This window comes from Dermacentor albipictus, unplaced genomic scaffold, assembly GCF_038994185.2.
Source record: "Dermacentor albipictus isolate Rhodes 1998 colony unplaced genomic scaffold, USDA_Dalb.pri_finalv2 scaffold_40, whole genome shotgun sequence".
NCBI classification, from domain to species: Eukaryota; Metazoa; Arthropoda; class Arachnida; order Ixodida; family Ixodidae; genus Dermacentor; species Dermacentor albipictus.
In genome coordinates, this window is record NW_027225594.1 from 1,098,651 (window position 1) to 1,123,439 (window position 24,789).

Here is a 24,789-nt window from a genome sequence, read left to right on the forward strand (position 1 = left end):
CAGGAAACTAGCGGGGTCCTTGCATTGCAGAGCACGCTTGCCCTCATGGTAAAATTTAGTCAAGTTATGGTACTTATTGTTCCAAAGGAGCACTAGAAATTGTGGAAAATGCAGCCGACACAATCGGGGATTGAACCTATGACCTTGAGCACAAAAGCAGAATCCCATAGCCACTGTGCCGTCACGACAGGTAAAAAAAAAAGGATAATGTAATGGAAAGATTGCTAAGGCAGACATGTGTGCAGTCTAGGTGATGGCAGATGAGCGACATTTGATCGGATGGCACATAAACACATGGCACATACTACAACGGCGGTACAAATGAGTTGTGAACTGTCAGCTGACACATGCACACAGGCCTGCTCTGGTGCGTGTTTTTCACTGCAGTCTTGACCTGTCGTAGACAGTAACTGTGTCCATGCTTCAGTATGTTTTGTGACATCTTCTGCAGCGTGGTGTCCATCTCTTCACCTATGGCCATGAAAACTCTTCAAGGTAGGTTCTACTTTTCGTGGCCATAAGACATTATGTAGTGAATGAGTTTTCCAGCAGTGTCTGTATGAGTAAAAAAAACCTTCGATTTTAACCAAATGCCAGTAGCTGTGCTGCTGGCAAAGCGTGGGGGAAAAAAAAGCAATCCTTGTAGCCATTTTTATTTGAAATACATTTAGTCTTCATAGATGAGTTTGAGACGTACTTAGGAATAAAATACATCAGATAACACATAAATCTCCCTAAAGGCCAACCGTCACAAAACTTTAGACTGTAGAAAGCCTAGCTTCAAATAGTATAGATACAGAACAGACTTTCTGCGAAATGTTGCGTATGAACTACAAGTGAATGTGTTGTGAAAAGCCAACAAAAATACATGCTTTTGACATTGAAACTCAAAATAAGCTGCCATTACAGCTCACTGGAAATGACACATGAGCTGGATCATTTAGAAACGGTGCAGCATGTGGACATGACCTCCCAAATTGGCCAGCAACCACGGCCTGCTGACTACCTCGGACACCAATCCGAGATTGTCAGCGTACCGTGGGCAAAGAATTGCGTTGTATCTGCAAACGACCAGTTAGTTGCAGAAGTTGTCTGCTTGGGTGCTTTTCAAAAGCTGATAATAAGAAAATTAGACAATTGCCAGCCCTGCAGCTTTGGCAAGATTGCTTCAGTGGTATATACGACTCATCTATTACCAATTTAGCCAGCGCAAAATTTCGTTGCGCTTCGGCTTTAAGTGTGTCTTGTCTTGGCTTCAGCTTGTGCACTTGGAACTGGGCATGGTACGCTTTAATATTTTTATTAATTTCTTTCATCTGACTTCATTCTTCTCCAGCTGTTGTTCAGAAGCCGTTGAATATAGTTGAAAGACTACCAAGCAAGTCCATTGAAAAAGTATCACACTAATGCTTTGCTTATGACTTCTGTGTGCATTGCACCTGCATAAAATGTGGTTTTAATCCCGTGTGAAGTATTACTAAATCACTTTAGATGAAAATAAACATGGACTGTACTACTTACTGGCAGGCTTTCAACTGATCTTAATGAAATAAAAAATGAATACTTTTATTGTAATGTTTTCGTATACTGTGGTCCGCTGTTCAAAAGAGCGCACTTTTATTATTTTGGGATCCATCTTCGCTGAAATATTTTAAAAATACCCACAGACTAATTGATTACTGCTAATTAAATGATTACATTAGCTACTTTCAGATAAATATGGAATGAGTGTTAGGTTATATTGGATTTATTACTAGTTAGGTATGGCAAAATTACGTTGCTTGGCACTGTGCTTCAGAACCGTGCCGACAGTAAGATTGCTAGACCGTTTCAGCTTTTCAGTCTTCGAGGGGCAAGCTGGCAAAGGTAATCGATAATGCCACAAGTGCAAGTTCAGTCTATTCATTCATTCATTCATTTATTTTGTGGTCCTTGGCCTTGAATCGCAACCTGCTTCCACAATTAACAGAGAGTGCTTGAGACATTTCTTTAATCACTTCTGGACGACAACTGTTGAGCAGGCGAGTACGCCTTCACTTGGTGGCAACAACAGCACCTTACATACCCCTTAGAAACAGTTGCTAGCCTTCCCTCATACTGTATTCATGGGAAAGGTCAGGCACTCTTGCTATCAACGCAATCATGATTAGCAGCCTGGGTAGTGGAATTTTGTCACTGTGTACGTCACTCGCTTGTGCTAATCTCTTTCTCCCGGGTGGCTGTACTGTTTGTCAACTTTGCTCAACAAAACTAATCCTAGACTGATGGGTCGCTTGCAGGCTGTGGTTCCCTTGCATAGACTCGTATGCCGACCCCTGCACTTGGAAGATGGAGTTCACTGTGGACTCCAACATGATCGCTGTGTCGTGCGGAGACCTTGTGGAAACCGTCTACACGTCGGACATGAGGAAGAAGACGTTTCACTACAACCTTACCACACCTACGTCAGCGCCCAAGATTGCACTGGCTGTAGGGTGAGGCTCTCGTAGTGTCATCCTCCTTTTTATGTCAAGCCTCTACCCGCAGCGCCAGGCATCGATGGCTGTTCACTTTGCTTCCTCACGAGGAGGCTATATTATTTCGACTATGAGGAACTCAAACCATGTTTATGCTTCCCTTGTTAGCATTTTCGATTTAACATTATGTTATGCAGGTACTACTTTGCATTCATTTCGGAGTGTAAAAGTCATTTCTCTCTCTATCTGTTTTTGTTTTAATGCTCATTGTGACTATCCCCATAGTTGAGAGACATTAAACATTAACCTTGCCATCTGTAAACTTGTTTCTTGCGGGACTTTCTTTACTTTGTCTTTTTTTTCGAGGACCCTCACATGTCCCTCAGTTCATGACCCTCACATCCCTTTCTATTTCTTTCACTTGTACAGGGGTGTTGAGTGGTAGGAAAAGTTTCGTTTTTGTTCACTTCATGATGACATTGAAGTTGTTGGCCACGTGGCGATGGTGACGCTTACAACTGCTGTCGCAGTAAATACAACAGTAACAAAGGAACAGGAGGCAGGGTGCGAGACCTGGTTTCTGGTAGAGGCTCTTAGTTCTGACTAGGGATGTGAGAAATGTCATTTGAGATAGTTGGTTGACATTATAGAGCTTCCTATCAAAACCACTAGGGGAATTGTGGTGCAGCGTTTTTTCAGCTCCCACGGGAATTATGATTAGTACATATATTTGTATGATTTTAATGCTAGTTGCTTCAGCCGTTCTTGTGACTTTATTCACTATTTAAAGAAGGTAATTGCGCTAAAAAAAAGACACGGACGAGTAAGGACATGGACGGGCGTTTTCTTTAAGTATTCCCTTCTTTAAGTATGTACGACTGACTCGCCCAACAACGTGCTCTCCTTATTCACTATGCTTTACCTTCCTTCATTGGCCTAAATTACGAAGCAATCCTACTTTACTAAACGGAGAAGGCAATAAGATTCTTTGCACATGTACAATCATTGCAGATTGCTGCATTTATAGTTCAATACTTTGTCCAAGATGAAAAATTTGCAATCTCATAAAGCCACTTGAAGCCAGCAGAATGAAAGTTAGACGAATCCATGTGCTATCTATCATTCTCATTCTAGCTGAATCACCACACTTGCAGTTCCCATGGTTGCCAATGCCAGAGTTCCTTCTAGTAATTTGTATAGGAAGCTCTGCGACTGACTCTGTGGGAAAGAATTCCTGCTTGAGGAGGATCGCTTGCCTCCTGCCAGCATTGCCTTGCAACATTTAATTTGTGTTTCTTCACTATTACTCAACCGCTAAAAGAATTCCTGAGAGAATGTGTTCTAGATGCTTCCTTACTGCTGCCACTGAATAATTATAACATCTGACAGGCTCGACTGAGGGGCTGCTTAATTTAGCAGTTTTAGTAACCAGTTTCTTTTTTACCAGCCACACAGCACATACTGGAGGACGTATATTTAGCTCAAAGGTTGGTATAAATAGTAGTCGAATGGATACGTTGATTCGTTAGCTAAAACTGTTTCCGGTACCAAAATTTGTTAAAGGGTCCCTCACCAGGTTTGGCCAATTTTGACAGACAAGCAAAGTGCACATTTCACATGGTGATGCAAATCATTGCGGTGCTACCTGCTGCGAAAACAGCTGAAGTTTCAAACCGAACACTGCGCATCCTCTCTGTCAGGGAAGCGCGGCTCCTTGCCCGAGAGTCGAGGTAACACGCACAAACGCCATGACCTAAATCACAGTCCTAGCAAAGTCACAATGCGGAATACGCAACTGCGCTACTGGAAATGCGCTGCTCAGCAAAACAGGAAAATAAGACAAATAAATGGAGGTGGGGTTCATCGCATGAACTAGACGTAGTTCCTCAGCTTCGGTATGGGAGAAGGAGGGGAAGGAACGTTGCTTGTGGATGCTTACTCGAGACAGAGGGAGAGGGTGTCTCTGTCGGCAGTCGCGCTCGCATCACGACAGTATGGTAACAGGGCATTCAATTTCTTCTATCTCCTCCAATAACAACCAGTTCTGAAAAAATTATTTGAGTAAAACAATCTCTGATAGCGTTTTAGAACTTCCAGTGTATAACTAAAACTTTGCCATGGGGCCTGGGGACAGTGGTGAGGGTAACCATTTAAAGGTGGCTGCTTCTGCATGAAAGCCGTGTAGTTCCCACCTGACTTCTTTATTAAGGAAACTTACAAGCACATTGGCCTGATGGCAGGAATCGTAATGCATTTGGTTCGCTCTTGCTTTACCAAGGCCCTTCGAGATCTTTGTGGACCCGCAGATGCACGAGGTGACACATTTTTGCCTCCCACACCTGCTGCCCCTCCTGAAACAATGTACCAACTTCCTCCATGAGGTAAGTGCAAGCATAAAGGTTCTCACGTCACAGCGGCTTGTAACACAAAAGTTTCTCACGTCCCTTGTAGTACTAGTGAGTTGATAGGATATCGCTAGTCTTGGCGATTGCTATAGCCCAGTTAATCTGTTCTTGCACATTGACATACGGCCGTCATAATGTCCACAGTAATGTTCATACTAGTAAGCCCATTCACTAGTGGCACCTATGTATACCACGCAACAAAGGCACTTTTAACCTACCTGAAAGACCTTTGCACCTGGGAGACCCTGGGAGACCTTACTTAGTTTGTATACTGTGTATTTTGTGTGTCCGAGACGTGTATCATGCATATAATTTCACCGCTCATTATTCCTATGTGGAATGGCACACTACATATGCTACCAGGCTAATGTCTCCAAGATTCCATTTATGAACCTCTCTCTCTCTCTGCGATATTGGTGTTACATTCCCGTGTGTTACACTGATGTCATACTCGTGCAGGATTGTGCTGTGAAAACACAAAACCGGACAGTAAAAGTACGCGATCACTGTTGTCACCTAATCAAACCGCATGGAGCCACTGTTCCTTCTACATCATATGAGAGGCATGAGTAAAGCTCAGATTATCTAATTCTAACTCTATATCAGTGAGAGCAACTTACAGCACACTTACTCACCTGCAGTAGAACCCCGTTTGTATGTTTTAAAAGAAAACACACGAGAAAAAGATACATACTAACTGAGAAAACATACAATCCAATGTCGCTTAAATTTTTCACAGACTCAACTGTAGTTGGCACCTATGTAATACGAAGTGTTGTGCGAATCGTTGCATCACAAGACACCGACACATGCCGAGCTGGTGAAGCCCAAGGGGTCTAGACATCATTGTCATTTCTTGGGGCATTGGCAAACTTACATTAGCACTCCTTGAATTGAACCTATGTCAGCAGCTTCTTCGAGCGGGGCATTTCGGTGGGAAGTTCTGAGGCAGCCGCTCGGCATGAATCATTGTGGCACGAGATGCTGACGTGCGTCGAGCTGGGGGGGGGGGGCTTGAGCAACCCGAGACGCATGTTGGGGTTTCCCTATTGCATGGCATTTTAAGACGGCAATGGGTGACCGAAGGGAAATCGAGCTGGTTGGCTACGCCGGAATATGATGCCTATAATATTGTATATATTTTATATGTACTAATATTCTAATGCCCCTCCCCTCTATAATGCTTCTTGTAAGCCCTGAGGGTAATAATAAATAAATAAATAAATAAATAATGCTGCCAGGGCAAAACGTGACGCTGACTTCATACCACCTGCAGCAGGGAACGGCTGCCCACTCTTTTTGCGAATAAAATAAACTGGAAGTTGGCGCAGTTAATGTTGTTTCTTGTCTCTGTCTACATTTAGCGTTATGATGTAGGCATACCTAGAATGGCCCACCAACTAGCCAAACTTTTATCTGTTTGAGCAATTTGCTTTGATACAGCACTTGGTAATGGAAGAAAGGCACCTTGTCGATCTTATTTTTCTAGTTTTCCCTCTTTAATGCTTCAACACTTTTGTAACTCTTTAACATGACAGTTCAGTGTGTTTACCTTCTTCATTTTATGAATTAACTTGGTTCTTTGTCTAGGCTTTCGAGTTCTACGAGGAACTCCTGTCGAGCCGGTACCCGTACTCATGCTACAAGCAGGTGTTCGTGGCTGAGGCCTACGTTGATGCCGACCCGTATGCCACAATGACCATCCTGAGGTGAATCCACTTGCACCCTGCTCAATTTGCATGAGCTTCGTTTGTAATTTTTAGGGAAAGGAACACACCTCTTACCAAAGTGTTCACTGTGGAACAATGCACCTGTCCGTTATTAAAGCAAGTAAGCTGTGCTGCAGAGTCTCGGAAAATGGCAGGGCAACAGCGATGGCATTGAGTCTGTTTCCTCATGGTTCACAAATAGCCAGACACATGTTGACATTGGTGCCTTTAAAACCTTTGAATAATGCTAGTGGCAGGAGGAAAGAAAGGGCAACATGTGGATCTGTTAGGGTCAGGTGCCAACAAAACTGCTGCCATGCCTAAGCTGCCTATATCTCCACAGCAACGCTGGCCGGTCAGGAAACAAGTCTTGGCAACTGCCACGCTCTTGAGTAATAATTTTTTTTCCTCATCGAAATGATTTAAAAACTGGAAATTTACTCTTTCCTGCCCTGCCTAAATTACCACTCATTCATAACGAGCATTAGCATGGCCATTGTTAGTGCTGAATGTTAGCAATTTGACCTGAGCCTAGCCACTGTTGATGCTGATGTCAATGCTGGGGTTGTTAATTTATGTTTTGTACTTGTTTTTCGACAGCGTCAACCTTCTGCATTCAAAGCACATCATCGACGAAGCGTACATTTCACGCACGATAATGGCCAAGGCAGTGGCCGAGCAGTTCTTTGGCTGTTTTATTGCTATGCACACCTGGTAAGTGTTTGAAAAAGGTTTGAAAGTGTCAGTGTTTTCGCCAGCATCATTCATGCCAGATTGTGAAGATTAGAGAGCTTGTCACGTACTGGCACTTTGTGCGGGCTGTGAACACAGCCTCCAAGACATCTCATCAAACAGTGTTGTCTAGTGAATTAACGTGTCTTTTTGTAGTTGATAGTAACTGCGAATTAGTGACAGGGATAATAAAACAACACAGGACACGTGCTGGCTTACACTTGATGCTTATTGGAAAACATTGCATCAATATGCCACCTGTTTGGTTTCCTTTAGTTGAAGCAGGTTCTTTGAAAATTGCTTTTAACAAATAGCCCTGTTCTGCCGGTTCAGGTGGATTTCTGAAAATGGCAGAAATTCCACACCTGTGAAATTGCACATCAAGGTGGCTAATTTAAAAGATTCACTAATTAACATTCTAGCTATTTGCTTAGGACACATGCCACAATTGCATAATTGAAGTGAAACAGTAGTGAAGTCATGTCTACTTAGTACAAATCATGAGACTGGCACCACTTTCATTATATTTATCCTTAGAATGTGCTACAAATTATGGTGGGTTCCAGTCAATTTTGCACAGGCATTTCTATAGCGGTTCAAGAAAATCTTAGCTGGGACGCTGACATATATTTTACAGAACTTTTGAGGATGGATATCTCGAAAGTGGTGATAGTTCAGAATTTCTGCTAAGTATACATGACGTCACTACTGTTCGACTTCAACATCTCACAATTGCAACGTGTGCCCCGGAGCGAATAATTAGCAAGTTTTTTTGAGTAGGTACTCGGATATTGAGATTTGTTGTGCAAGTAATGTCCACCTATTCAGGTAATCCACCTGAAAATTCTCTATGCGACTCTTTTTAACATCCATTCTAATAAAAAGAAATTTCGAGGACACCTAAGCTCTTATGAGTTGTGAATGTAACAGCATTAATCTCCAATGTAACATTGGGCGGTCCTTCGAGTTTTTCGCTGCAAGGTATGTTATCAAGTTTTGCAATTAAGTTGGGGCATTTTTTTTTCAGTTTCTACATTAGCGTGTTGGCTGTAGACCAGAATCATTTGGATGGTATTGCTGAGAAATCAAGTGCATTTAGTTTCATGCAGTGTGTTTGATAATGTCTGTGGGGTGAGTCAAGCTGACGATGCCTTCTTCGGGGGCCGCAATGTTTTCATTTCCATTCGGCTGGTCCGCTGCCAGCCTCTTCGCTCGTTTTGCTGCGTTCTTTCGCTCCCTTACTTCATCTGCAGTGTAGTGGTGCAGATGGCCATGTTTCGCTACTGCTGAGGTTGCAGCCATCGATAATGTCGATGCTTCGGACCCTAGGGAAACAGGAAAATAGGATAGAGAAAATAAGAACTAGTTACATAGCTACAGCACTGTGACTAGGTTAACATATCTATAGTTCACTTGTGGAGTGACTTCCTCGAGAGAGTTTGTCGCACGGCCCCATGCACTGGCATTGTTAGGTCACATAGAGCAGCCGGGTGGTGAGGCCCGACTGCCGCTTGCGTAGGCATTCCTCACAGGAGTGCCTTGCGTAAGCCCGTTCTCATCCTCATTAATTTGTGCACATATCTAACCGCCATAAATATCCGTAGACTATCCCATTAATTTGTTTACCTTATTCATAACAACTCATGCGTCCCTTTTGTAAGCACTTACTGGAGTTGTGGGTACAAAAGAAAAAGCAGAAGAATTGGTGCATGTCAGCGATGACTTTTTTTGAAGCTTGGCATCTCTTCAACTGCAGCTTTTTAAGTGTGTACAGTCATTGATGACAACTGTTTGGCTAGAAAAGTCTGTTCAGTTGCAAGCAGTGCATATAAACATTTTTGCATTTGTCACAGCAACAAAACCTATCTCTAGGAAATTTCTGTCCTTCATCGCCAAACGCGATATTCATGCATTCCCCTACATTTGTCTGTCATTCATGTGGTGTTATCAGGTTCCCTGCCTGCAGTAGCATCTGTAGGAGTTTCCTCACGTGTGTCTTAGTTTTTCAGTGCAAGGAAAATATTTTCCTACTTTGCACGTCACGGGGATACCATTCTGGACAGTCAAATTTTCGTCGTATTGTCAAGTTTGCCATGTCGTCGCTCTGATTGGCTGAAATGGTGGCCACGCTTTCTCTGGTTGGCCCAAAACACAAACATGGCAAAATACAACAGCCCAGCATAGTAGCACCATGGGCTTTTATTGGGGTTTGAAATGCGCTTCCTGCAGGGCCGACTCTTGGCTGCCAAAGGGGATCTCCGCTTATCTCGCCGGCCAGTACAACAAGAAAGCTTTTGGAAACAACGAGTACAGGTTCTCAGTTCACAAGGTGAGATGGCACTTAATACCAGTTTTACACAGGCACTTTCTGTTGTAATCGACCCCAGTTTCACTACACTGATTGTTGGACTAGCACATCAAGTTTGGCTAAGTGGTTCCAAAGCAATTGACAGTCATTTCTCTCGTATGCAATAGAAGTCATAGCACAGACATCAGCCTACAGCAAAGCTTTTGTTTGAGCTAGTTGTTCAGACCTACAGGAATAAGTAAGAGATATCATGGTGCCTGTCCAGTCAATGTGTGTTTGTCTTCATTTTTTCGCACCTTAATGCTTATTCCAGTCAGCCTACGATCACAATCAAAATGCTCAATTGTGATCCATAGATCATGATTGACTCGAACCTGATGGAGCAAATTCATGATTATTACCATACAATATATTCTTACCATAGTTGGCCTTCTGTTCACTAAGGACTGCCACCACCAGCATACTTTGCAGCAGTGTTGACATTGTGATTTGTCATGAACTCACTTTGTTAACACTCATGTATCATGCTTTGCCTGCATATTAGAAAACTTCAGCTGGCCAAAATTAATCCGTACTAGTGGGCCACTGTGACACCTTTCATAGGCCAATCCTTGCTTTGGCATGCTAAACAACACACATAAAGACGGCGTCTGTTTTGCAAAAGACATAATACTTCTCTTTCTTTTCTTCCAGTCAGTTATCTAAACTTGTAACAAGTCATTGCAGAAGAGGGCATGCTAGCACTGAATCGTGCGTTTGTTTTCTTGTCACAGCAACTAAAAGAAGTGACAGCCTATGAACAGGAAGCAGGCGGCATCATACTGGACCCGAGTGGATGTGACAACGTGCCTTTCCACTTCCCCGTCACGAACCTGCACACGATGTCACCAAAGTACGCTGAGATGTTGCGGGCCAAGTCTCACCTTGTGATTCGCATGCTCGAAGACCGCATCGGAAGGGAGCTGCTTTTGCAGGTACCGAGCACCTTGATTGCTTTTCTTGTTGTGTTTATGCCATAACACCCACGTCACAGAATGTCGCAGAGCCAGCATGCCATAGAATGTGGTCCAAATACAGCATCGTGAAACGGCGCTGAATCTGAGGTACTTGCGCGGAAACCTCTGAAGCCTTCAGGCAGGCGGAGCAGCTACATGTGAATTGAAATTGTACTACTCGGGCGCATTCTGAAGCTATGATATAGACTTTGGTGTGGTTGTGTTATTTCATTTATTTCATATACGCATGTGACCATTATGCAAGGTCACCCCAAAATTTCCAGTTGAGATGCCGTAGCAGTTCCACACGTGACTCATACATGAAGGTTCTCTTCTAGGCTATTACATGGAATATCAATTTAGTAAGTGTTCACTTAGAAGTTTAAATCTCACAGTTTATAAATACTAAATAACTAAAACAAATTCATTGTTTCCTTTTGTATTGCACACCTGGAAATTGTTCTCTGTATCGGCTTTGCCAGAATCATCAGCTGGACTCTTGTCACATAGTGCTAAGTGACAGTTGAGTCGATCCGCAATCAAGTCTTTGATGTTTCAATTCCTCTCGCGTAATTGGCTACACTGGTAGCATAAGGAACCAATCAGGGTCATTGTGCATGGCAATGGCATGCTTTCACTATTTGAAGTGTTCAAAGTTGCAGGTTCTTTTACACATACAGTTCAGTCTCATTATAATGAAGACTCATCCACCACTAAAGTGTGTTATATCTGATATTCGTTAAAAAGTACACAATGGCATTGAAAAAAAAATTGGAAACGGATCTGTACAAAAGGAGGGCAGCTGTGATGCCATGTATTGGCACCACGAGCCACTGATGGGCCAGCTTGAGCAAGGCACACGAGACACTGCTTTCTGTATTGCCGTCATTTTGCTGTTAAGTCAAGCCAAGGCAACCTGCTGGCCAAAATGTGTGCGCACATCCAGAATATACCCTTTTTGCAAATCAGATGATTCAAACATGTGGAAAATTGCTGTTGCAAGTTGCCCTTGCTGGGGTCTAACATTTTTTCTACCAGAATACATATTTTGAGCTATAAGTTCACAGACGTTCGCTTCACTGTAACCAATATTGTGTTGAACCTTGAATTTTCAATTTCGTTAATGCTGCAGAAAACACACGAAAATACCTTCGTTATATCCTATATTCGTTATAAGCATACATTTATGGTACACACTGATATTAATGAGAAATTCTTTGCATTTACTTTGTTATATCCAATAATTTGTTATATCCGGGTTCATTATATCGAGGTTTGACTAATTCATTGTTCATGTTCGTTATAACGAGACTCGACTATGCTGTGAGTATTTTGTGAAGCATTATATTATGTGACCTTACGATACGTTTGTCATGCAATCATTCACTTTGCAGGTGTTCAACAAGCTCCTTTCTCTCGCAAGTTCTGCAGCTCAGCAGAAGGTCACTTCTAACATGTGGCACAACATGCTTCTCTCGACAAATAGCGTGAGTATGCCGCTTCATCCCCTGCAAATAATTGCTCTTCCTTTTTTTTTGTGCAGCTGCATTAACACTTTAATTCATTCAAATATCAAGGTAGCAACATTACATTGCATTTGAAGTTCCCTTCAGAAAATTCAATTCAAATCGGTCCAATTTTTTGTTCTTCTTTGGATATCTTACTAGTACACATAACTGCATCATAATATCTAAATCTCTAGCAGCTGACTAATCGGGATCTAATACCTCTGTCACACGAGCATCCAAAAACTCTTTTACGTAAGCGGTCTTTTACCAAGTTGAAAGACTTTTTATTGAAGAGGTGTTGCGCAGCAGATGGCACCAGCAATGTCTTTTTAGCGTTTCCTTCTGGACACGCTGCCGAAAGCGTGGCGCTATTGTTCAAAACAAAATCAGCCAAAATAAACTGATGTATCTCAAAATATAAAGTGAGAACTTATTGTATTACACATTTTTCAAATAGATTTAACAATGCTAGATTAAAGAACATTAATGGAAAGAGATATTCTAGCAGTTTACAGAGCGTTCGACCTGCTTACAAGACCCGTTTGACAATGCTTACGAGGGTACCTCGTAATCCTCTGCAAGACAGAATTATTTTTTATGATGAGCCTAGGGGATAGAGAAATACGCATTTGCTTAGTTTTCTCTGATGTACAATAATTGCTGGCACCCACTGGTTTCGAGGCTACTCCTTTTCAGCCATAAAAGAGATCGACGAGCTCCACTTCCCAAAAAGACCACTTCTGAAAAAGAGGTCGCTCCCGGTCATGTGTCTGTGAGTGAAACTCTTTCTCTGGAGAATTCTTCGTGCTCAAAAAACTTTCGAGTGCCCGTGTGGAAGGGGTATAATAGATGTCAATGAGAAATGAGTAGAATTGTACCTCTAGACAACGCACATTATCGAGCCCTTATATTTTTAAAAAGGTTGACCAATCGCTTTAACTTGTTTACTGAAAAATTTCAGAGTAATGTATAACCCACAAACCTTTTACAACTCTGTGAAGGTGCTTATTTTGCTGTAATGTTATAATTGTGGGTCTGTTGTGTCTTTGTTTCTTTGCTTGATTCTTTTGTGGGGAAAGGGTGCTGTGTTTATATTCTCTCGTCTGCATTGTGCTTTGTTGTCTTTGCAGTTCCAGAAGGCAATCTTTATAGTGACTGGAAAAGATATCAAGACCTTCCTGGAGCAGTGGGTGTATCCTTTGCAACAAATTGATATATTTCTTATCCACGGCCAATGTTGAAGGGGCTGCCTACCATTGTTTAAAGACCTGCTGTATTGTAGTGCATTAAAAAGCCTACCATTCAAAGTGTCTAAAGGTGCAGTAGCTCCCCTGGAAAGTAAGTAGAAACTTTTAAAACAAGGTGTTTCAATATCCATAGTCTTATTAACAGATGCGATCGCAATGCCATGATGGTAAAAGTGAGAAACACATCACGTTTCTGCAGGAATGCTTACTTTGTGTTCAGCACTGAAATTATGACCATAATAATAGTCCTCAGCACGTAATAATTTGCATATCAGTAGTTTTCTTGTTTTTGTGACCTATAATCTCATGTGTTTCCTACCGGCACAGTCTGAGTAGTCCATTCAACCCTTTTGTGTGACAGCCAAGCAGGCACATCGTGGTAAAGAGTCCTACTCTGGTGTTTGATGACGCAGGCACATAGTAAAAGTGCAACGCATTTTTGACTTCCTAAATAAGGCGCCCTTGAACCACTCCCACAACGCTACTCGTACAGTTGTGTCTAACCGTGTCGAGACGGTCTACTTGAGGACCTATTAATGCACCATTCCGTTCGTCTCCATGAAGGCAGCACCACTTTTCAACATGCAGTAACTGGAAATAAGAAAGCAATTACTTTCTTATGCAAGGAAAAGTTAGCAGAACCACATAAAATGCAGTTTCAAGTATTACGATGCATCTAAGAAAAATGACTCTCTTTTGCGGGTTTTCGGTTGTGTGGCAGTATGCAGATCGGTTGATACTATTTCATTGTCAGGTGATGCGACATGTCATTTTCGCCCCACTTTCAGAGCCAAATTAAAAGTATAATTTTTTGTTTATGGAATATAAGCATGCTCATTTCCGTCAATGTGACACACTATCTTCTCATTCCCACCACAATCTAAAGAATGTTTTGAGTGGTAGACAGCCCATTCAAAGCTCATTTCAATTTATTTACTGGTTGGCTGTGACTGCAGAGCCAAGTTGGCATGTAGCGTAGTTGTCGTCAAATACGTTTGACTTGTAACTGTTCATACTTAGATAACTCGAAATTCTAGCAGACTAAAACAGATGTCATTACTTTGGTTGGCTCACTGTGTTTTCAGTTCATTTCCAAATTATTTAAGCATGCTGTGACAGTTGCAGACAGTGTCACTGTTTTGTTCCTGAGTGGAGAGCTGCTGTCATTCGCACGTACATTAGTTCAGTTGGCTCGACTTGACTCACCAACGCACACAGACGACAGGGTGGTCATGCAAAGTTCCACGGCACATTTGTCTTCAACCGCAAGCGCAACACAGTGGAGCTGGAGATAAAGCAGACTGACACACAGTCACTTGGTATCAAGAAATATGTGGTGAGTGATAAGGATCACAGGTTTAGCATCACGTGCACTCATTATATGCATTAAGCATCATACAGCTACTTTTTGTCCACATTACATTCAATATGTGTTGATTGTTACATTTGATTAGCTTTCTTGTTTTTATTTTTTGCATTTTTCGTTTTTTCGTTCTCTTAACCTATGTGCCAATTCTTTAGTTCTAACATTTTTCTTCCTTGCTGTTTTTGTAACTCATTTCAGTGCTTGCTGCAGTAGTATTGTGTTTCTGCTAATTTGTATACTTGCCCACTCCTCGTAAAACCCCTCCAGCAGGGGTATTTAAGGTATTGTAAATAAATAAATGAAACAAATGTACAGTTTCTCTTTGATTTACTTATTACAACATTGCACCAGTGTTATCACTTGAAAAGTGTAAATGTAGAAGCTTGAACCATCTAAAAGAGCACTTAAAGCATTACCATCACAACAAAACCCAGCTTCTACTAATAATGCTGAGCATAATGTGACCAATGCCTTTTATGCAGCACATGCTGATTAATAGTATGCTGAAGTTTTTATTTGAGGATTCTGCCTCACACAGTGAGACTGCCTCTTAGACACATTATACTGAATGGCAGCGATTTGCCAATGGCACACGTCGCAGCAAAAGCAGCATTGCTGAAATTGCCTGAAAGATCACATCTGTTGGTGCACTGCACTTGCTGCACATTACACATTCCTCAACATCATATTCAGTTTTTTAACATTACTCGACTGTTTTAAAACATGGAAACATGACTAAGGGCATAACCCAAGCTGGATGCTGTAAAATATGTCCCCCTTGCGAGGACCTAAACCGAGGTGCACCACCTCATAGACAAGCATTATACAAGAACCTAGTTCTGCAGCTCGTAGACAACCACATGTTGGTCTAGCTAGCCGCGACATTGTCCCTGAAAGTTCTGACACGGTTAGCTGCTCTACACCAGAGATCTCGGAGGCCCATACTTGCGCTTATTAGTCCGCCATGTTCACCAGATTTTTCTGCCATGCTATACGTTAAGAGGAAGCTTTAGCTCGGGTGCTCCTATCTAAATACACGTAAAAGGAGAATTCGTTTTTCTTGGCAACCACTGCACCAAGTTTGGCGAGGTTTGTTGCATTTAAAAGAAAAACTTAAAATATAGTGACTGTTGGTCTTGAATGTTCGAGTTAGGTCATCAATTTTTTATTAAAAACTGGCAAAAATCAAAAATTTTCAATAAACAAAACTAACAAGTTTACAACTCTGTAACTCAACTATGAAAAATGATAATGCAATTCTATCACTTGTACCTAACAGTACATCTAAAGCGGACAAAATTGATATGTTACACATTAATATAAAAAAATGTAGTAATAGGGAAATACAACTTTTGCAGAACCCTTGTAACCAACGTAACAAATTCATGTAAGATGTAAAATGACATATCGAATTTGTCCGCTTTGAATGATCGTATGGATGCCGTTTACAGAACTGCGATTAGTTCTTTATGCAGAGCCATGAATTTGTAAACTCCGTGCTTCTATTTTTTTCAAATGGTCTAATATTTGAAAATTTTTTTAGGAAAATTCAAGCCCTAAATTGAAATTCCGCTTCCAACAGTCACTAGAATTTAACTATCTCTTTCAAATGCAACAACTTTCATTAAAATTGGTTCAGGCATTATCTCATAAAAACGTTTCTGCGTTTTACATGCATTTGAATAGGCCGCGTCGGAGTTGGGCCTGAGCTAAAGCTTCCTCTTAAGGTAGGCAGCTGAGCATACAAGCAGGAGGTACCCCACAATGTTGCATTTAGTACAACTTTGGTGGCAGCCTGTTTGAAATAAGATATGTACAAGCCAAGGCACAATGAAGGAAATGCAAGAAGTAACTATAGGTGGTGTTAAAAACATGGCCATGTTTTCAGTGCCTGCAGTTGCTTCTAGCACCTGCAGCATGCAATAGCATGACCATCGAGATTAGTTTTCATTACTCTGAGAGGGGCCATTGGTGAGGGGTGCAAAATGGAAGCCACCTATTCACTCTAAAATTTGGAGTTGGCTGTAGGTTCTCGCACAGATCTTGACGAATTCCTTCCTTGCCATTTTGCAGTCTGAGTGCTTTGCATAAGTTCAGCTTTACAGAAATGCAAAGGCTCCATAGAGGACATAGGGGATTTCAAAAACTCCCTATCTTCTTCAACCCCCTCCCCTCCCAACACCAGTCTGTTGACAGCCACTTGTACTTGGAAAATAAGATGCAGAATGCTTTGATACAGGCCAGTTTTGCTCATTGACACTTTTTTTTTCTTTGTCACATCAGGGTCCACTCACAGTTACCATCCAAGAGTTGGACGGCACATTCAAGCACAATCTTCAGATTGAAGAGAATGCCACCAAGCATGACATCACTTGCCACTCCAAGAGTAGAAGGTCAGTACCTGCACATCCTGGATGCAAACGCTATTTGCTGTAATGCTGGGTAGTCTTCAGACATTGAAGGGTATGTCGAAATTTTGGACAGAATTTTGAGCAAACGCTACTTGCTGTAATGCTGGGTAGTCTTCAGACATTAAAGGGTATGTAGAAATTTTGGACAAAAAATTTTGAGAACCTTGGCTAAGAAGCAGAAACTTCATTTAATCATATAGCAGCACAAGTTTTTAGGCCTTCACAAAGAGCTGTTCCGGGCGCACGACACATTTGAGAATGTGATGACGACTTCAAGCATAGCAATAATATTTCAGATAAAATTAAAGATATTTGTTTCAAGTTTTCTATGTTGTTTTACTTTGCCACTGTCTTCAAAGACTGTTCAGCTGGACTGAATTCAGTTTTCTAAATTGTTGTACGCTCGTATCAAATGGTGTTTGTTGATGTTAGCCGGTGCTTTAACAATAGTAGCCTTCAGCGAGTATTTAGCATTGTGTGGCTGCTCATTGGGATCTAGAAGGCCACATGGAGAGTGATGTAGCTACAGGCATTCACAGCAACCCACTAAGGGGTCACGCAGGTCATGCATAGTGTTGCCTGGGCAATGCGACGTAGCACAGACAAAAGAAGAGAGGTGGAGGAAATCGCAGGACATGCAATGTACTGACCTTAGTCTTTCTGCCATGCAGGCTGTGTTGGAGGAAGGAAATCTTGTCACTTTAGGCTGGTGCCTAACGTCTTCTCGCGCAAAAAGCTTGACTGCCGACACTGCTACGTAAAATAGCAGAGCAGTGGCCATTATTGGCTTTTTAGGGCTTCTACCCACAATTGCCTCCACCTACTGAAGAAACGCAACTATCCAAATGATGCCTGACCATTGTTAGCAGTCCTTCATCTTTGTCATCGATGACAGTTGGCCATTAGAAGCTATGAGCTTCTATAAGGCGAAGTAAAGTTCCCAGGTTAATTGCAAGAGTACATAGAACATTTTGTAGAATACTCGAGCCGTGAAAGCACAGCATTTGACACTATGCTTAAAGGTAACTTATATGCAGTCATAATTCTTTATTTTTTCTTTTTATTGCGAGTTAGGACTAAAGACATTTTTTTGCAGACATGAAAGGAAAAAGACTGCCATCCACCTTACAGTAGCACTGTTCTATAAAGGAAGCCCAAATAATTTTTTCCTTCATGATTCATGCGGGTTCATAAAAATCTTGATTTCCACAGAGCTGATTCGCCGTTTTTCATGCATATATCAATACTGGTGTGTGTGTGTGTACCATAAGTCAGAACTGTCAAGCTCTTAAGCTTTTGTACATTCTTGTGTTAATTTGGAAATGGGCCTACATCATATGCTAAAGAACCAAAAGAATAGATATAAACACTTACAGTGTTTTGCTCTGCTTAGCATGCTCTTACTGATAATGCACACTTGAACCTGTATCTGGTACTTGATCTGATAGAATACCATGTTTTTCTATGTGCTACCTGTTCCATTATGTTTTATAACGCAAAAATTTTTTCCCCAACAGGAACAAGAAAAAGAAAATTCCCCTTTGCACTGGTGAGGAGGTGGACATGGATCTCAGTGCTATGGAGTAAGCCATTTGAAGCTTTCAGCTGATGACTGCTGTTATGTATGGCATAGTTTCACAGCACACTGGCCAAATCTGCAGGGGTCATTAAAGTGACAGTAAAGGCCAAAATTAACTCCACACAGAGCGAATTAAAGGGGGGGTGGGGGGGGTTATGCTTGCACAGGTGGGGGCACTTGGTCAGTATGTTAGAGTGGAGCTCTGCAAACTCTGCCTGCCTTCCTGCCTCCACAGTGCCGATTCTCCTGTGCTCTGGATCCGGATCGACCCCGACATGCTGCTTCTGCGGCAGGTGATTTTCATCCAGCCTGACTACCAGTGGCAGTACCAGCTGCGCTATGAGCGGGATGTCACGTCTCAAATTGAGGTCAGTTCCCTCTCATTGACAAGCTGCACAGTGTGAAGTTGTGTAGTTCCTAAACATTATGCCTTTTAGCATGCATTTAGACATGTTCTTGCAATTAAAAACACTGTTGATGGCACATGAAGGCATTTGTGGCAACAACATCTTACACTTTTCATAGTAAATGTGCTCTGGTTCTAAAGTTCACACCATTAGCCGACATTCTGGGGATGTTTACAGCATGGACACTGGTAACCAGCAGTACTGACATCCTGTTTTAAAATAGTCTGCCTACTGAAAAAAAAATTTAGTCAGCATGGCTGGCACATTGTTGTGCATCAATTCATCCTTCTATCTGTACAACTTCTTATTTCGCAATACATCATTGACTTTACAGGTTGAGTGCATTTTGTATGCTATCACAGTATTTCTGTACGTAAATTTTGTGTGTCTGTTCATTTTATTTTTATATTTTGCTCAGGGTATACTCCTTATTATAGGCTGCTTTAACAACCATAAAATCTTGTTATGATGGTGTTTTACTCTAAAATAAAATACCTTCGTTATATCCAGAACTTGTTATAAGCAAATATTCGTTGTGGTATTACTGGCGAAAAAAAATTGTATTTTCCCTACCTTTTCATATCCGTTATTCGTTGTATTTCTGTTGTTATATTGTGGTTCCACTGTATTTGACATATTCGTTGTTCGTATATGCCCCCCTTCTTGTTTATGAATTACAGGTAGTCCATGGCTAAGGCTTGAGAGGGCTCCTTCTACAAATTTATGGAGAATAACAAGAATGATGCTGTGAAATGTTAATTGATTCGTAATTTCGAAATTAACTCGTTTCTGTGCCCTGAAATGCAGGCAATTGAAGCGCTGTGCAAGTTCCCCACCCCGCAGACTCGGCTTGCACTGACGGACACCATTGAGAATGAGCACTGCTTCTACAGGGTGCGATGCGCTGCTGCGTTTTGCCTGCGTCAGGTGAGATCGCTTGCTTACTTCATTTTTAAAGTCAAGCTTTCTTTTTTTCCGTATCTCCAGGGGTTTGTTGTGCCGTCTGTCTCGCCCAACAGGCTCTGTGGAGATTTCGTTAAGAAATTTCCGGCGCTTAGCAGGAAAGAGAAAAGGCAAAAGGATATGCGCATGCTTGCTACTAAGTAGGGAAAAGAAAGATTAGAATAAGCGTGATAATTTGGGGTAAAGTCACAAAATTTGGCACCCTGTAGCTTTGCTACCAGGCTTTTCACCATGAGGAGCTAGTTTGAATTTTGATGTTGCTGTAGCTATGTCTCTCACCGTCCTGGCTGAATGACTGTGGTATTCTGCTGCTGAGCAATGAGGTCATGGGCACAAGTCACAGGTTCAATCCCCAGGTGCCTCAGTTTTCGTTCTGGTGCAAGTGCAACACAATAATGTTTGCATACCATGCTTTGGGTGCGCTCTAGAGAAGCCTGTACTGTCTAGGTTAATCTGCAGGCCTCTGCCATGCATCTGTCATACTTCTCACGTTGCTTCGGAACGTCAAACTCCTCTCAATTGATTGATCAACTCAACTCTCCAGTGACCATCCAATCAGTCCATCAATCAGTCAATCAATTATCTCTGCTGTATGACATCTCTCATCTCTTGTAGTTCCTGTACTGCATTGGGACAATAAATGCAATCAGTCAGTCACTCAGTCAGTCAACGAACCAAGCAGTAAACTCATAATGCCATTTGCAGACATGAAATCTGAACATCTTCATGCAGGCCCCAAAAGGAAAAAGACATTTTTGTTTGTAAAAAGAAAGCTATACTGCCTGTAGTGAAAATTTGTACCAATCATTTTTCTCATGTTACGCTAAACAGCAAGCTTTATTAGAAACAAAATGGCATTGAGCCTTGCGTGATCATAAACTCGTTTGGTGTCCACACTTGGCAGGTGGCCAACCACATGGTGTCAACGTGGGCGGGGCCACCGGCGATGATGACCATCTTCAGGAAGATGTTTGGCTCACACTCATGCCCTCACATCATCAGGCAGAACAACTTCTCAAACTTCCAGCACTACTTTCTCCAGAAGGTATGACAGCTGCTGCATCTGTACAAGGCTGCCATTTACATCAATTTTCTCCCTCCCTTATCTTTCTAAGTTCAAATTCAGAGAATCTGAAAAGTAATTTCTACGCATGCAGTCATCTGTGTTCAGCTGGCTGATGCCCTATTGACTAGTCACTTTCCGGTATGCTTTCCTTTTGGCCTTGATTTGTCTGATGTAGTACCTGCCATGGTACCTCGTCATGGCGACTGGCTTAGACATGTGGTGTTAATTGAAAGTAATAGTCTCAAGCATGATCAACCCAGAACGTCGGCCAGTATTATGGTTCGTAATGATCCATTTCATTTGCAGTCTGCCTGACTTGTGTAATCTAATGTCAGTGTAAAATGTGAAGCATTCATCCTCAGAGGCTGTCAAGATTCACTTGGAGCTCTCCTCCAGGTTGTTTTTCATGAAATGAATTACCCGATGTTAGCTAAGCAGATGATCACTTGGCGCTATTGAAAGAGATAGTACTTGCACGAGCACAAATTCAGAGCCATACTTTTGTAACATTTAACATTATTTTCAATTCCTCTCTTCTTATAATTTATTGTGACGAGCGGTAAATTCTGTAAATAGTGACAAATGGTGTCATTGTCCTTGTGATTGATGCTCTTTGCGATTAGCATTGGAGCCAATGACAAAGAGTGGCAATTATGAAAAATGAAATGAATCGGTACAAAATGTAGACCGCCCATGTTGTGAGAAGGGTCGACAGCAATGACAAATATTGTCGTTGTCATTGACATCAGAGGCAATAGCCAACAACAGAGGATGAGAATGGAAAGTAAGTGGATCAGTGCGAGCTATGCTGCCTGAGCTGTGAGGAAGAGGGTAAGGTCAACAGTCATAAGAAGCAGTTGTCATGAAGACTTCGAGGTTGAAGGTGTTCCGCTTGAAGGTGTTGACATGGCTTTCTCGTAGGCAATTCCTGTGGCCATGGCGGGCCTACGAACCATCCATGGTATCTGTGCGCCAGAAGTGATGAAGTTTCTATTCGATCTCTTCAAGTACAATGAAAACAGCAAGAACAAGGTCAGTAAGCACAGCAGTAAGTGACTTGATCACAAAAACCCAATTTTGCTTATTTTCAAGACGCGTGCTGGCACGTGCTGTTGAACATCCTTTTCTTCATCTGCGTAGCTGTTTTAATCACCCGTTATGTGCTCAAGTGTTCAAGTCGATGCAGAACTGCAGAAGTACTGCATTTTCCTTAAATCTAAGCACCCCTCAAATTTAAGCCTTTCCTTGTTTCTAGGATAAAGTTTAACTTTACTGTTTATAGACCCTAATACTACATTAGTGCATGAAAGACAAAAAAAAAAAGAATTGGGTACAAATGTAAGCCCCTAATTTTTTTTTCAATCCTTTTATAATTGTTTTATGTGGCCCTGGATCATCTGCACTCACTAGTTTGGCTCCTGGATGGTTTCTACAAAATGGTGTTACCCTTTCTCACAGACGAAAGATTTTGACAAGTTTACGTGAGAAACTACTTGGTATAGTACCAAGACAGTCAAGTCCTTAGTATGCACTTTCAGCATCTTAATCGATGTTGTCACGATAGGGCCTTTTAAGAGGTGCATCACAAATAGACTTGATAGTATACAAGGACGGTTTGATCTGCCAGTGTTAAATGTAACAGAAGTTACAGTTCAACTGCCGTACAGCACATCAAGTCGCAGTATGCTTGAACAACTGTAGAAGGGCGGTGTGATGGCTAGGAGCAACACACCTAGTTTACTGTGGTTTGTCGCTTTGAAGATTACTTTGGAACATTTAACTTCCAGTTTTTTAGGAGAATTTTAGTTTGTGCTCCAGACATTGTTTACTGTTGTTTCACTACTTGCTTTGACCTGCCACAGGGCATTCTGCTGACAAGCTCCAGGTCACGGTTTCAATCCCTGGCCGTGGAGGTCCCCGATCCGTTCGGACCAAAATGCAAGAACACTTGTATAGTGCTTAAATTTGGGCATGCGTTTAATAAAGAAACAATCCAGTTGGTCATAATTAATTCAGAGGCCTCTACTATGGCATCCCTTATAGCCCATGTGTTGCTTTGGAATGTTAACCCATTGGCTACCATGTATTACGCGCTGCGGCTCCCTTTGTGCCGATTACAGGGTACACACAGGTCCTTGAAATCCCTGAAAACCCTTGGAATTGAAAAGTATGTTTTCAAGGCTCCTGAAAGTCCAGGAATTCTTTTTGTTCCCTAAAAACCCTCAAATTTCTTGACCCCGCACAGCACGACTTCGTCGCAGTCACACCCTGTCGCACTTTCTCTCTTCTCCCTTCCACCGATTCTCTGTCGGCACTGTTGGACTCATGTTTCACAGAGTGGACGGGAGATGGGAGAAAGGCGTGCGAGGCTGGCAATGTGGGGAAATCCTGCTACATTGGGTGTGCGGCACAAAAGACGGTGCGGCAACTTGCCTTTTCTTTTTCACGTGGCCACGCTTTATCTTTGAATCTATGGCAGGTGCAAAGTCATGCAACTGCAGACAACTCTATCAGCCGCGGCAGCAGAGTGAACTTGAAAGCTTCTCAGGCTTCGTTTCGTACCGTCGATGTAAAGACATCATCGACATGGCATGAAAGCATATCTTTGGTCGTGGACTCACAAATTTAAAAAAAATGCCTTTTTCATCATGAAATTTGTTTAGTTTTCCGGTTGCGCAATGATGCAAAAAAGTTTTACAGCCTCTTGCGTGCAAGAAAAATATGTTGGCAACTGTACCTTTTGCATAAAAGGTCCAATTTCAATATGACGAAGTAAAGTGCCAATTTTACCAACTTCATTATCTCCAAGTTTAGCTGTAGTGTTTTGAAAACGTTTAGTAAAAAATTGCTAGATGCGATGCCACTGTGCACCCTTTAAATAGCTTTAACAGGGCCTTGAAAGTCCTTAAATATCCTTGAATTTCTGTCTCTGAGACCTGTCCGAACCCTGTATTATTTTTGATGGCGCTACACAAACTTCCGCTAACTACTAAACACTAAGAATATTAAAATTTGTAACTTTGTAAGAAGGGCCATCTGTTGACAAAATTTTTAATCAAGTATAGCATATATTTCCCATCGAGCCATCTGTAAATTAACTTTTAAACCAACAACGCCCCCAGCCTCCAACCCGGTGAAACGCCAGCATTGTCAATGTGGACTCTGCGGTTGGGCCTGGCGGCTCGCCAGCTTTGGTAACCAGTGTATTAAACTCCAAGTTAAATTAAACTAGTTGCTTTGAATGTAAGCACCTACTTCGTAAAGCACCTACATTTGAGTAAATGTGGGAATTCTGTCCTTCGCTTCATTTTTTTTTTAAATATGAAAGTACTTTAATTGTCATATATGGCAGTAGCTGTTGTGGGTGCTTTCGAGTTATTGACACGTTCCTTCGCTCATTCAGGGCATGCCACAAATATTTCACATGTTCCGTAGTTGCTGAACTTTAGTTATGTAGGAATGATCTTGCTGGTGGAAGTTTGGGTACCAAACAGAGCAACGGAAGTTTAGGTTGCTGTGACAAGACTATCACCACAGCAATAGCCAATCGAAGACAGCACCTGTGTAAGAGAATTTTTGCACACGTGGTCCCTTATTGGCCTGCTTTGGTCATTATGCAAACACAAGCAACCACTTT

At 41.9% G+C, this 24,789-nt stretch overlaps 1 protein-coding gene across 1 annotated transcript in view; it reads left to right on the top strand.

Moving 5' to 3' along the window:
- Positions 1 to 24,789, top strand: part of LOC139052865 (transcription initiation factor TFIID subunit 2-like) — a 73,790-nt gene that overhangs the window by 3,382 nt on the left and 45,619 nt on the right. The window contains exons 7-22 of the mRNA XM_070530018.1: positions 452 to 495; positions 2,280 to 2,474; positions 4,735 to 4,837; positions 6,452 to 6,570; positions 7,171 to 7,284; positions 9,532 to 9,631; positions 10,384 to 10,584; positions 12,000 to 12,092; positions 13,244 to 13,305; positions 14,579 to 14,696; positions 17,010 to 17,119; positions 18,655 to 18,720; positions 18,952 to 19,084; positions 19,931 to 20,050; positions 20,991 to 21,131; positions 22,074 to 22,184. Coding sequence (XP_070386119.1) covers positions 452 to 495; positions 2,280 to 2,474; positions 4,735 to 4,837; positions 6,452 to 6,570; positions 7,171 to 7,284; positions 9,532 to 9,631; positions 10,384 to 10,584; positions 12,000 to 12,092; positions 13,244 to 13,305; positions 14,579 to 14,696; positions 17,010 to 17,119; positions 18,655 to 18,720; positions 18,952 to 19,084; positions 19,931 to 20,050; positions 20,991 to 21,131; positions 22,074 to 22,184 — 1,830 coding nt within the window. The remainder of the gene's footprint in view (positions 1 to 451; positions 496 to 2,279; positions 2,475 to 4,734; positions 4,838 to 6,451; positions 6,571 to 7,170; positions 7,285 to 9,531; positions 9,632 to 10,383; positions 10,585 to 11,999; positions 12,093 to 13,243; positions 13,306 to 14,578; positions 14,697 to 17,009; positions 17,120 to 18,654; positions 18,721 to 18,951; positions 19,085 to 19,930; positions 20,051 to 20,990; positions 21,132 to 22,073; positions 22,185 to 24,789) is intronic.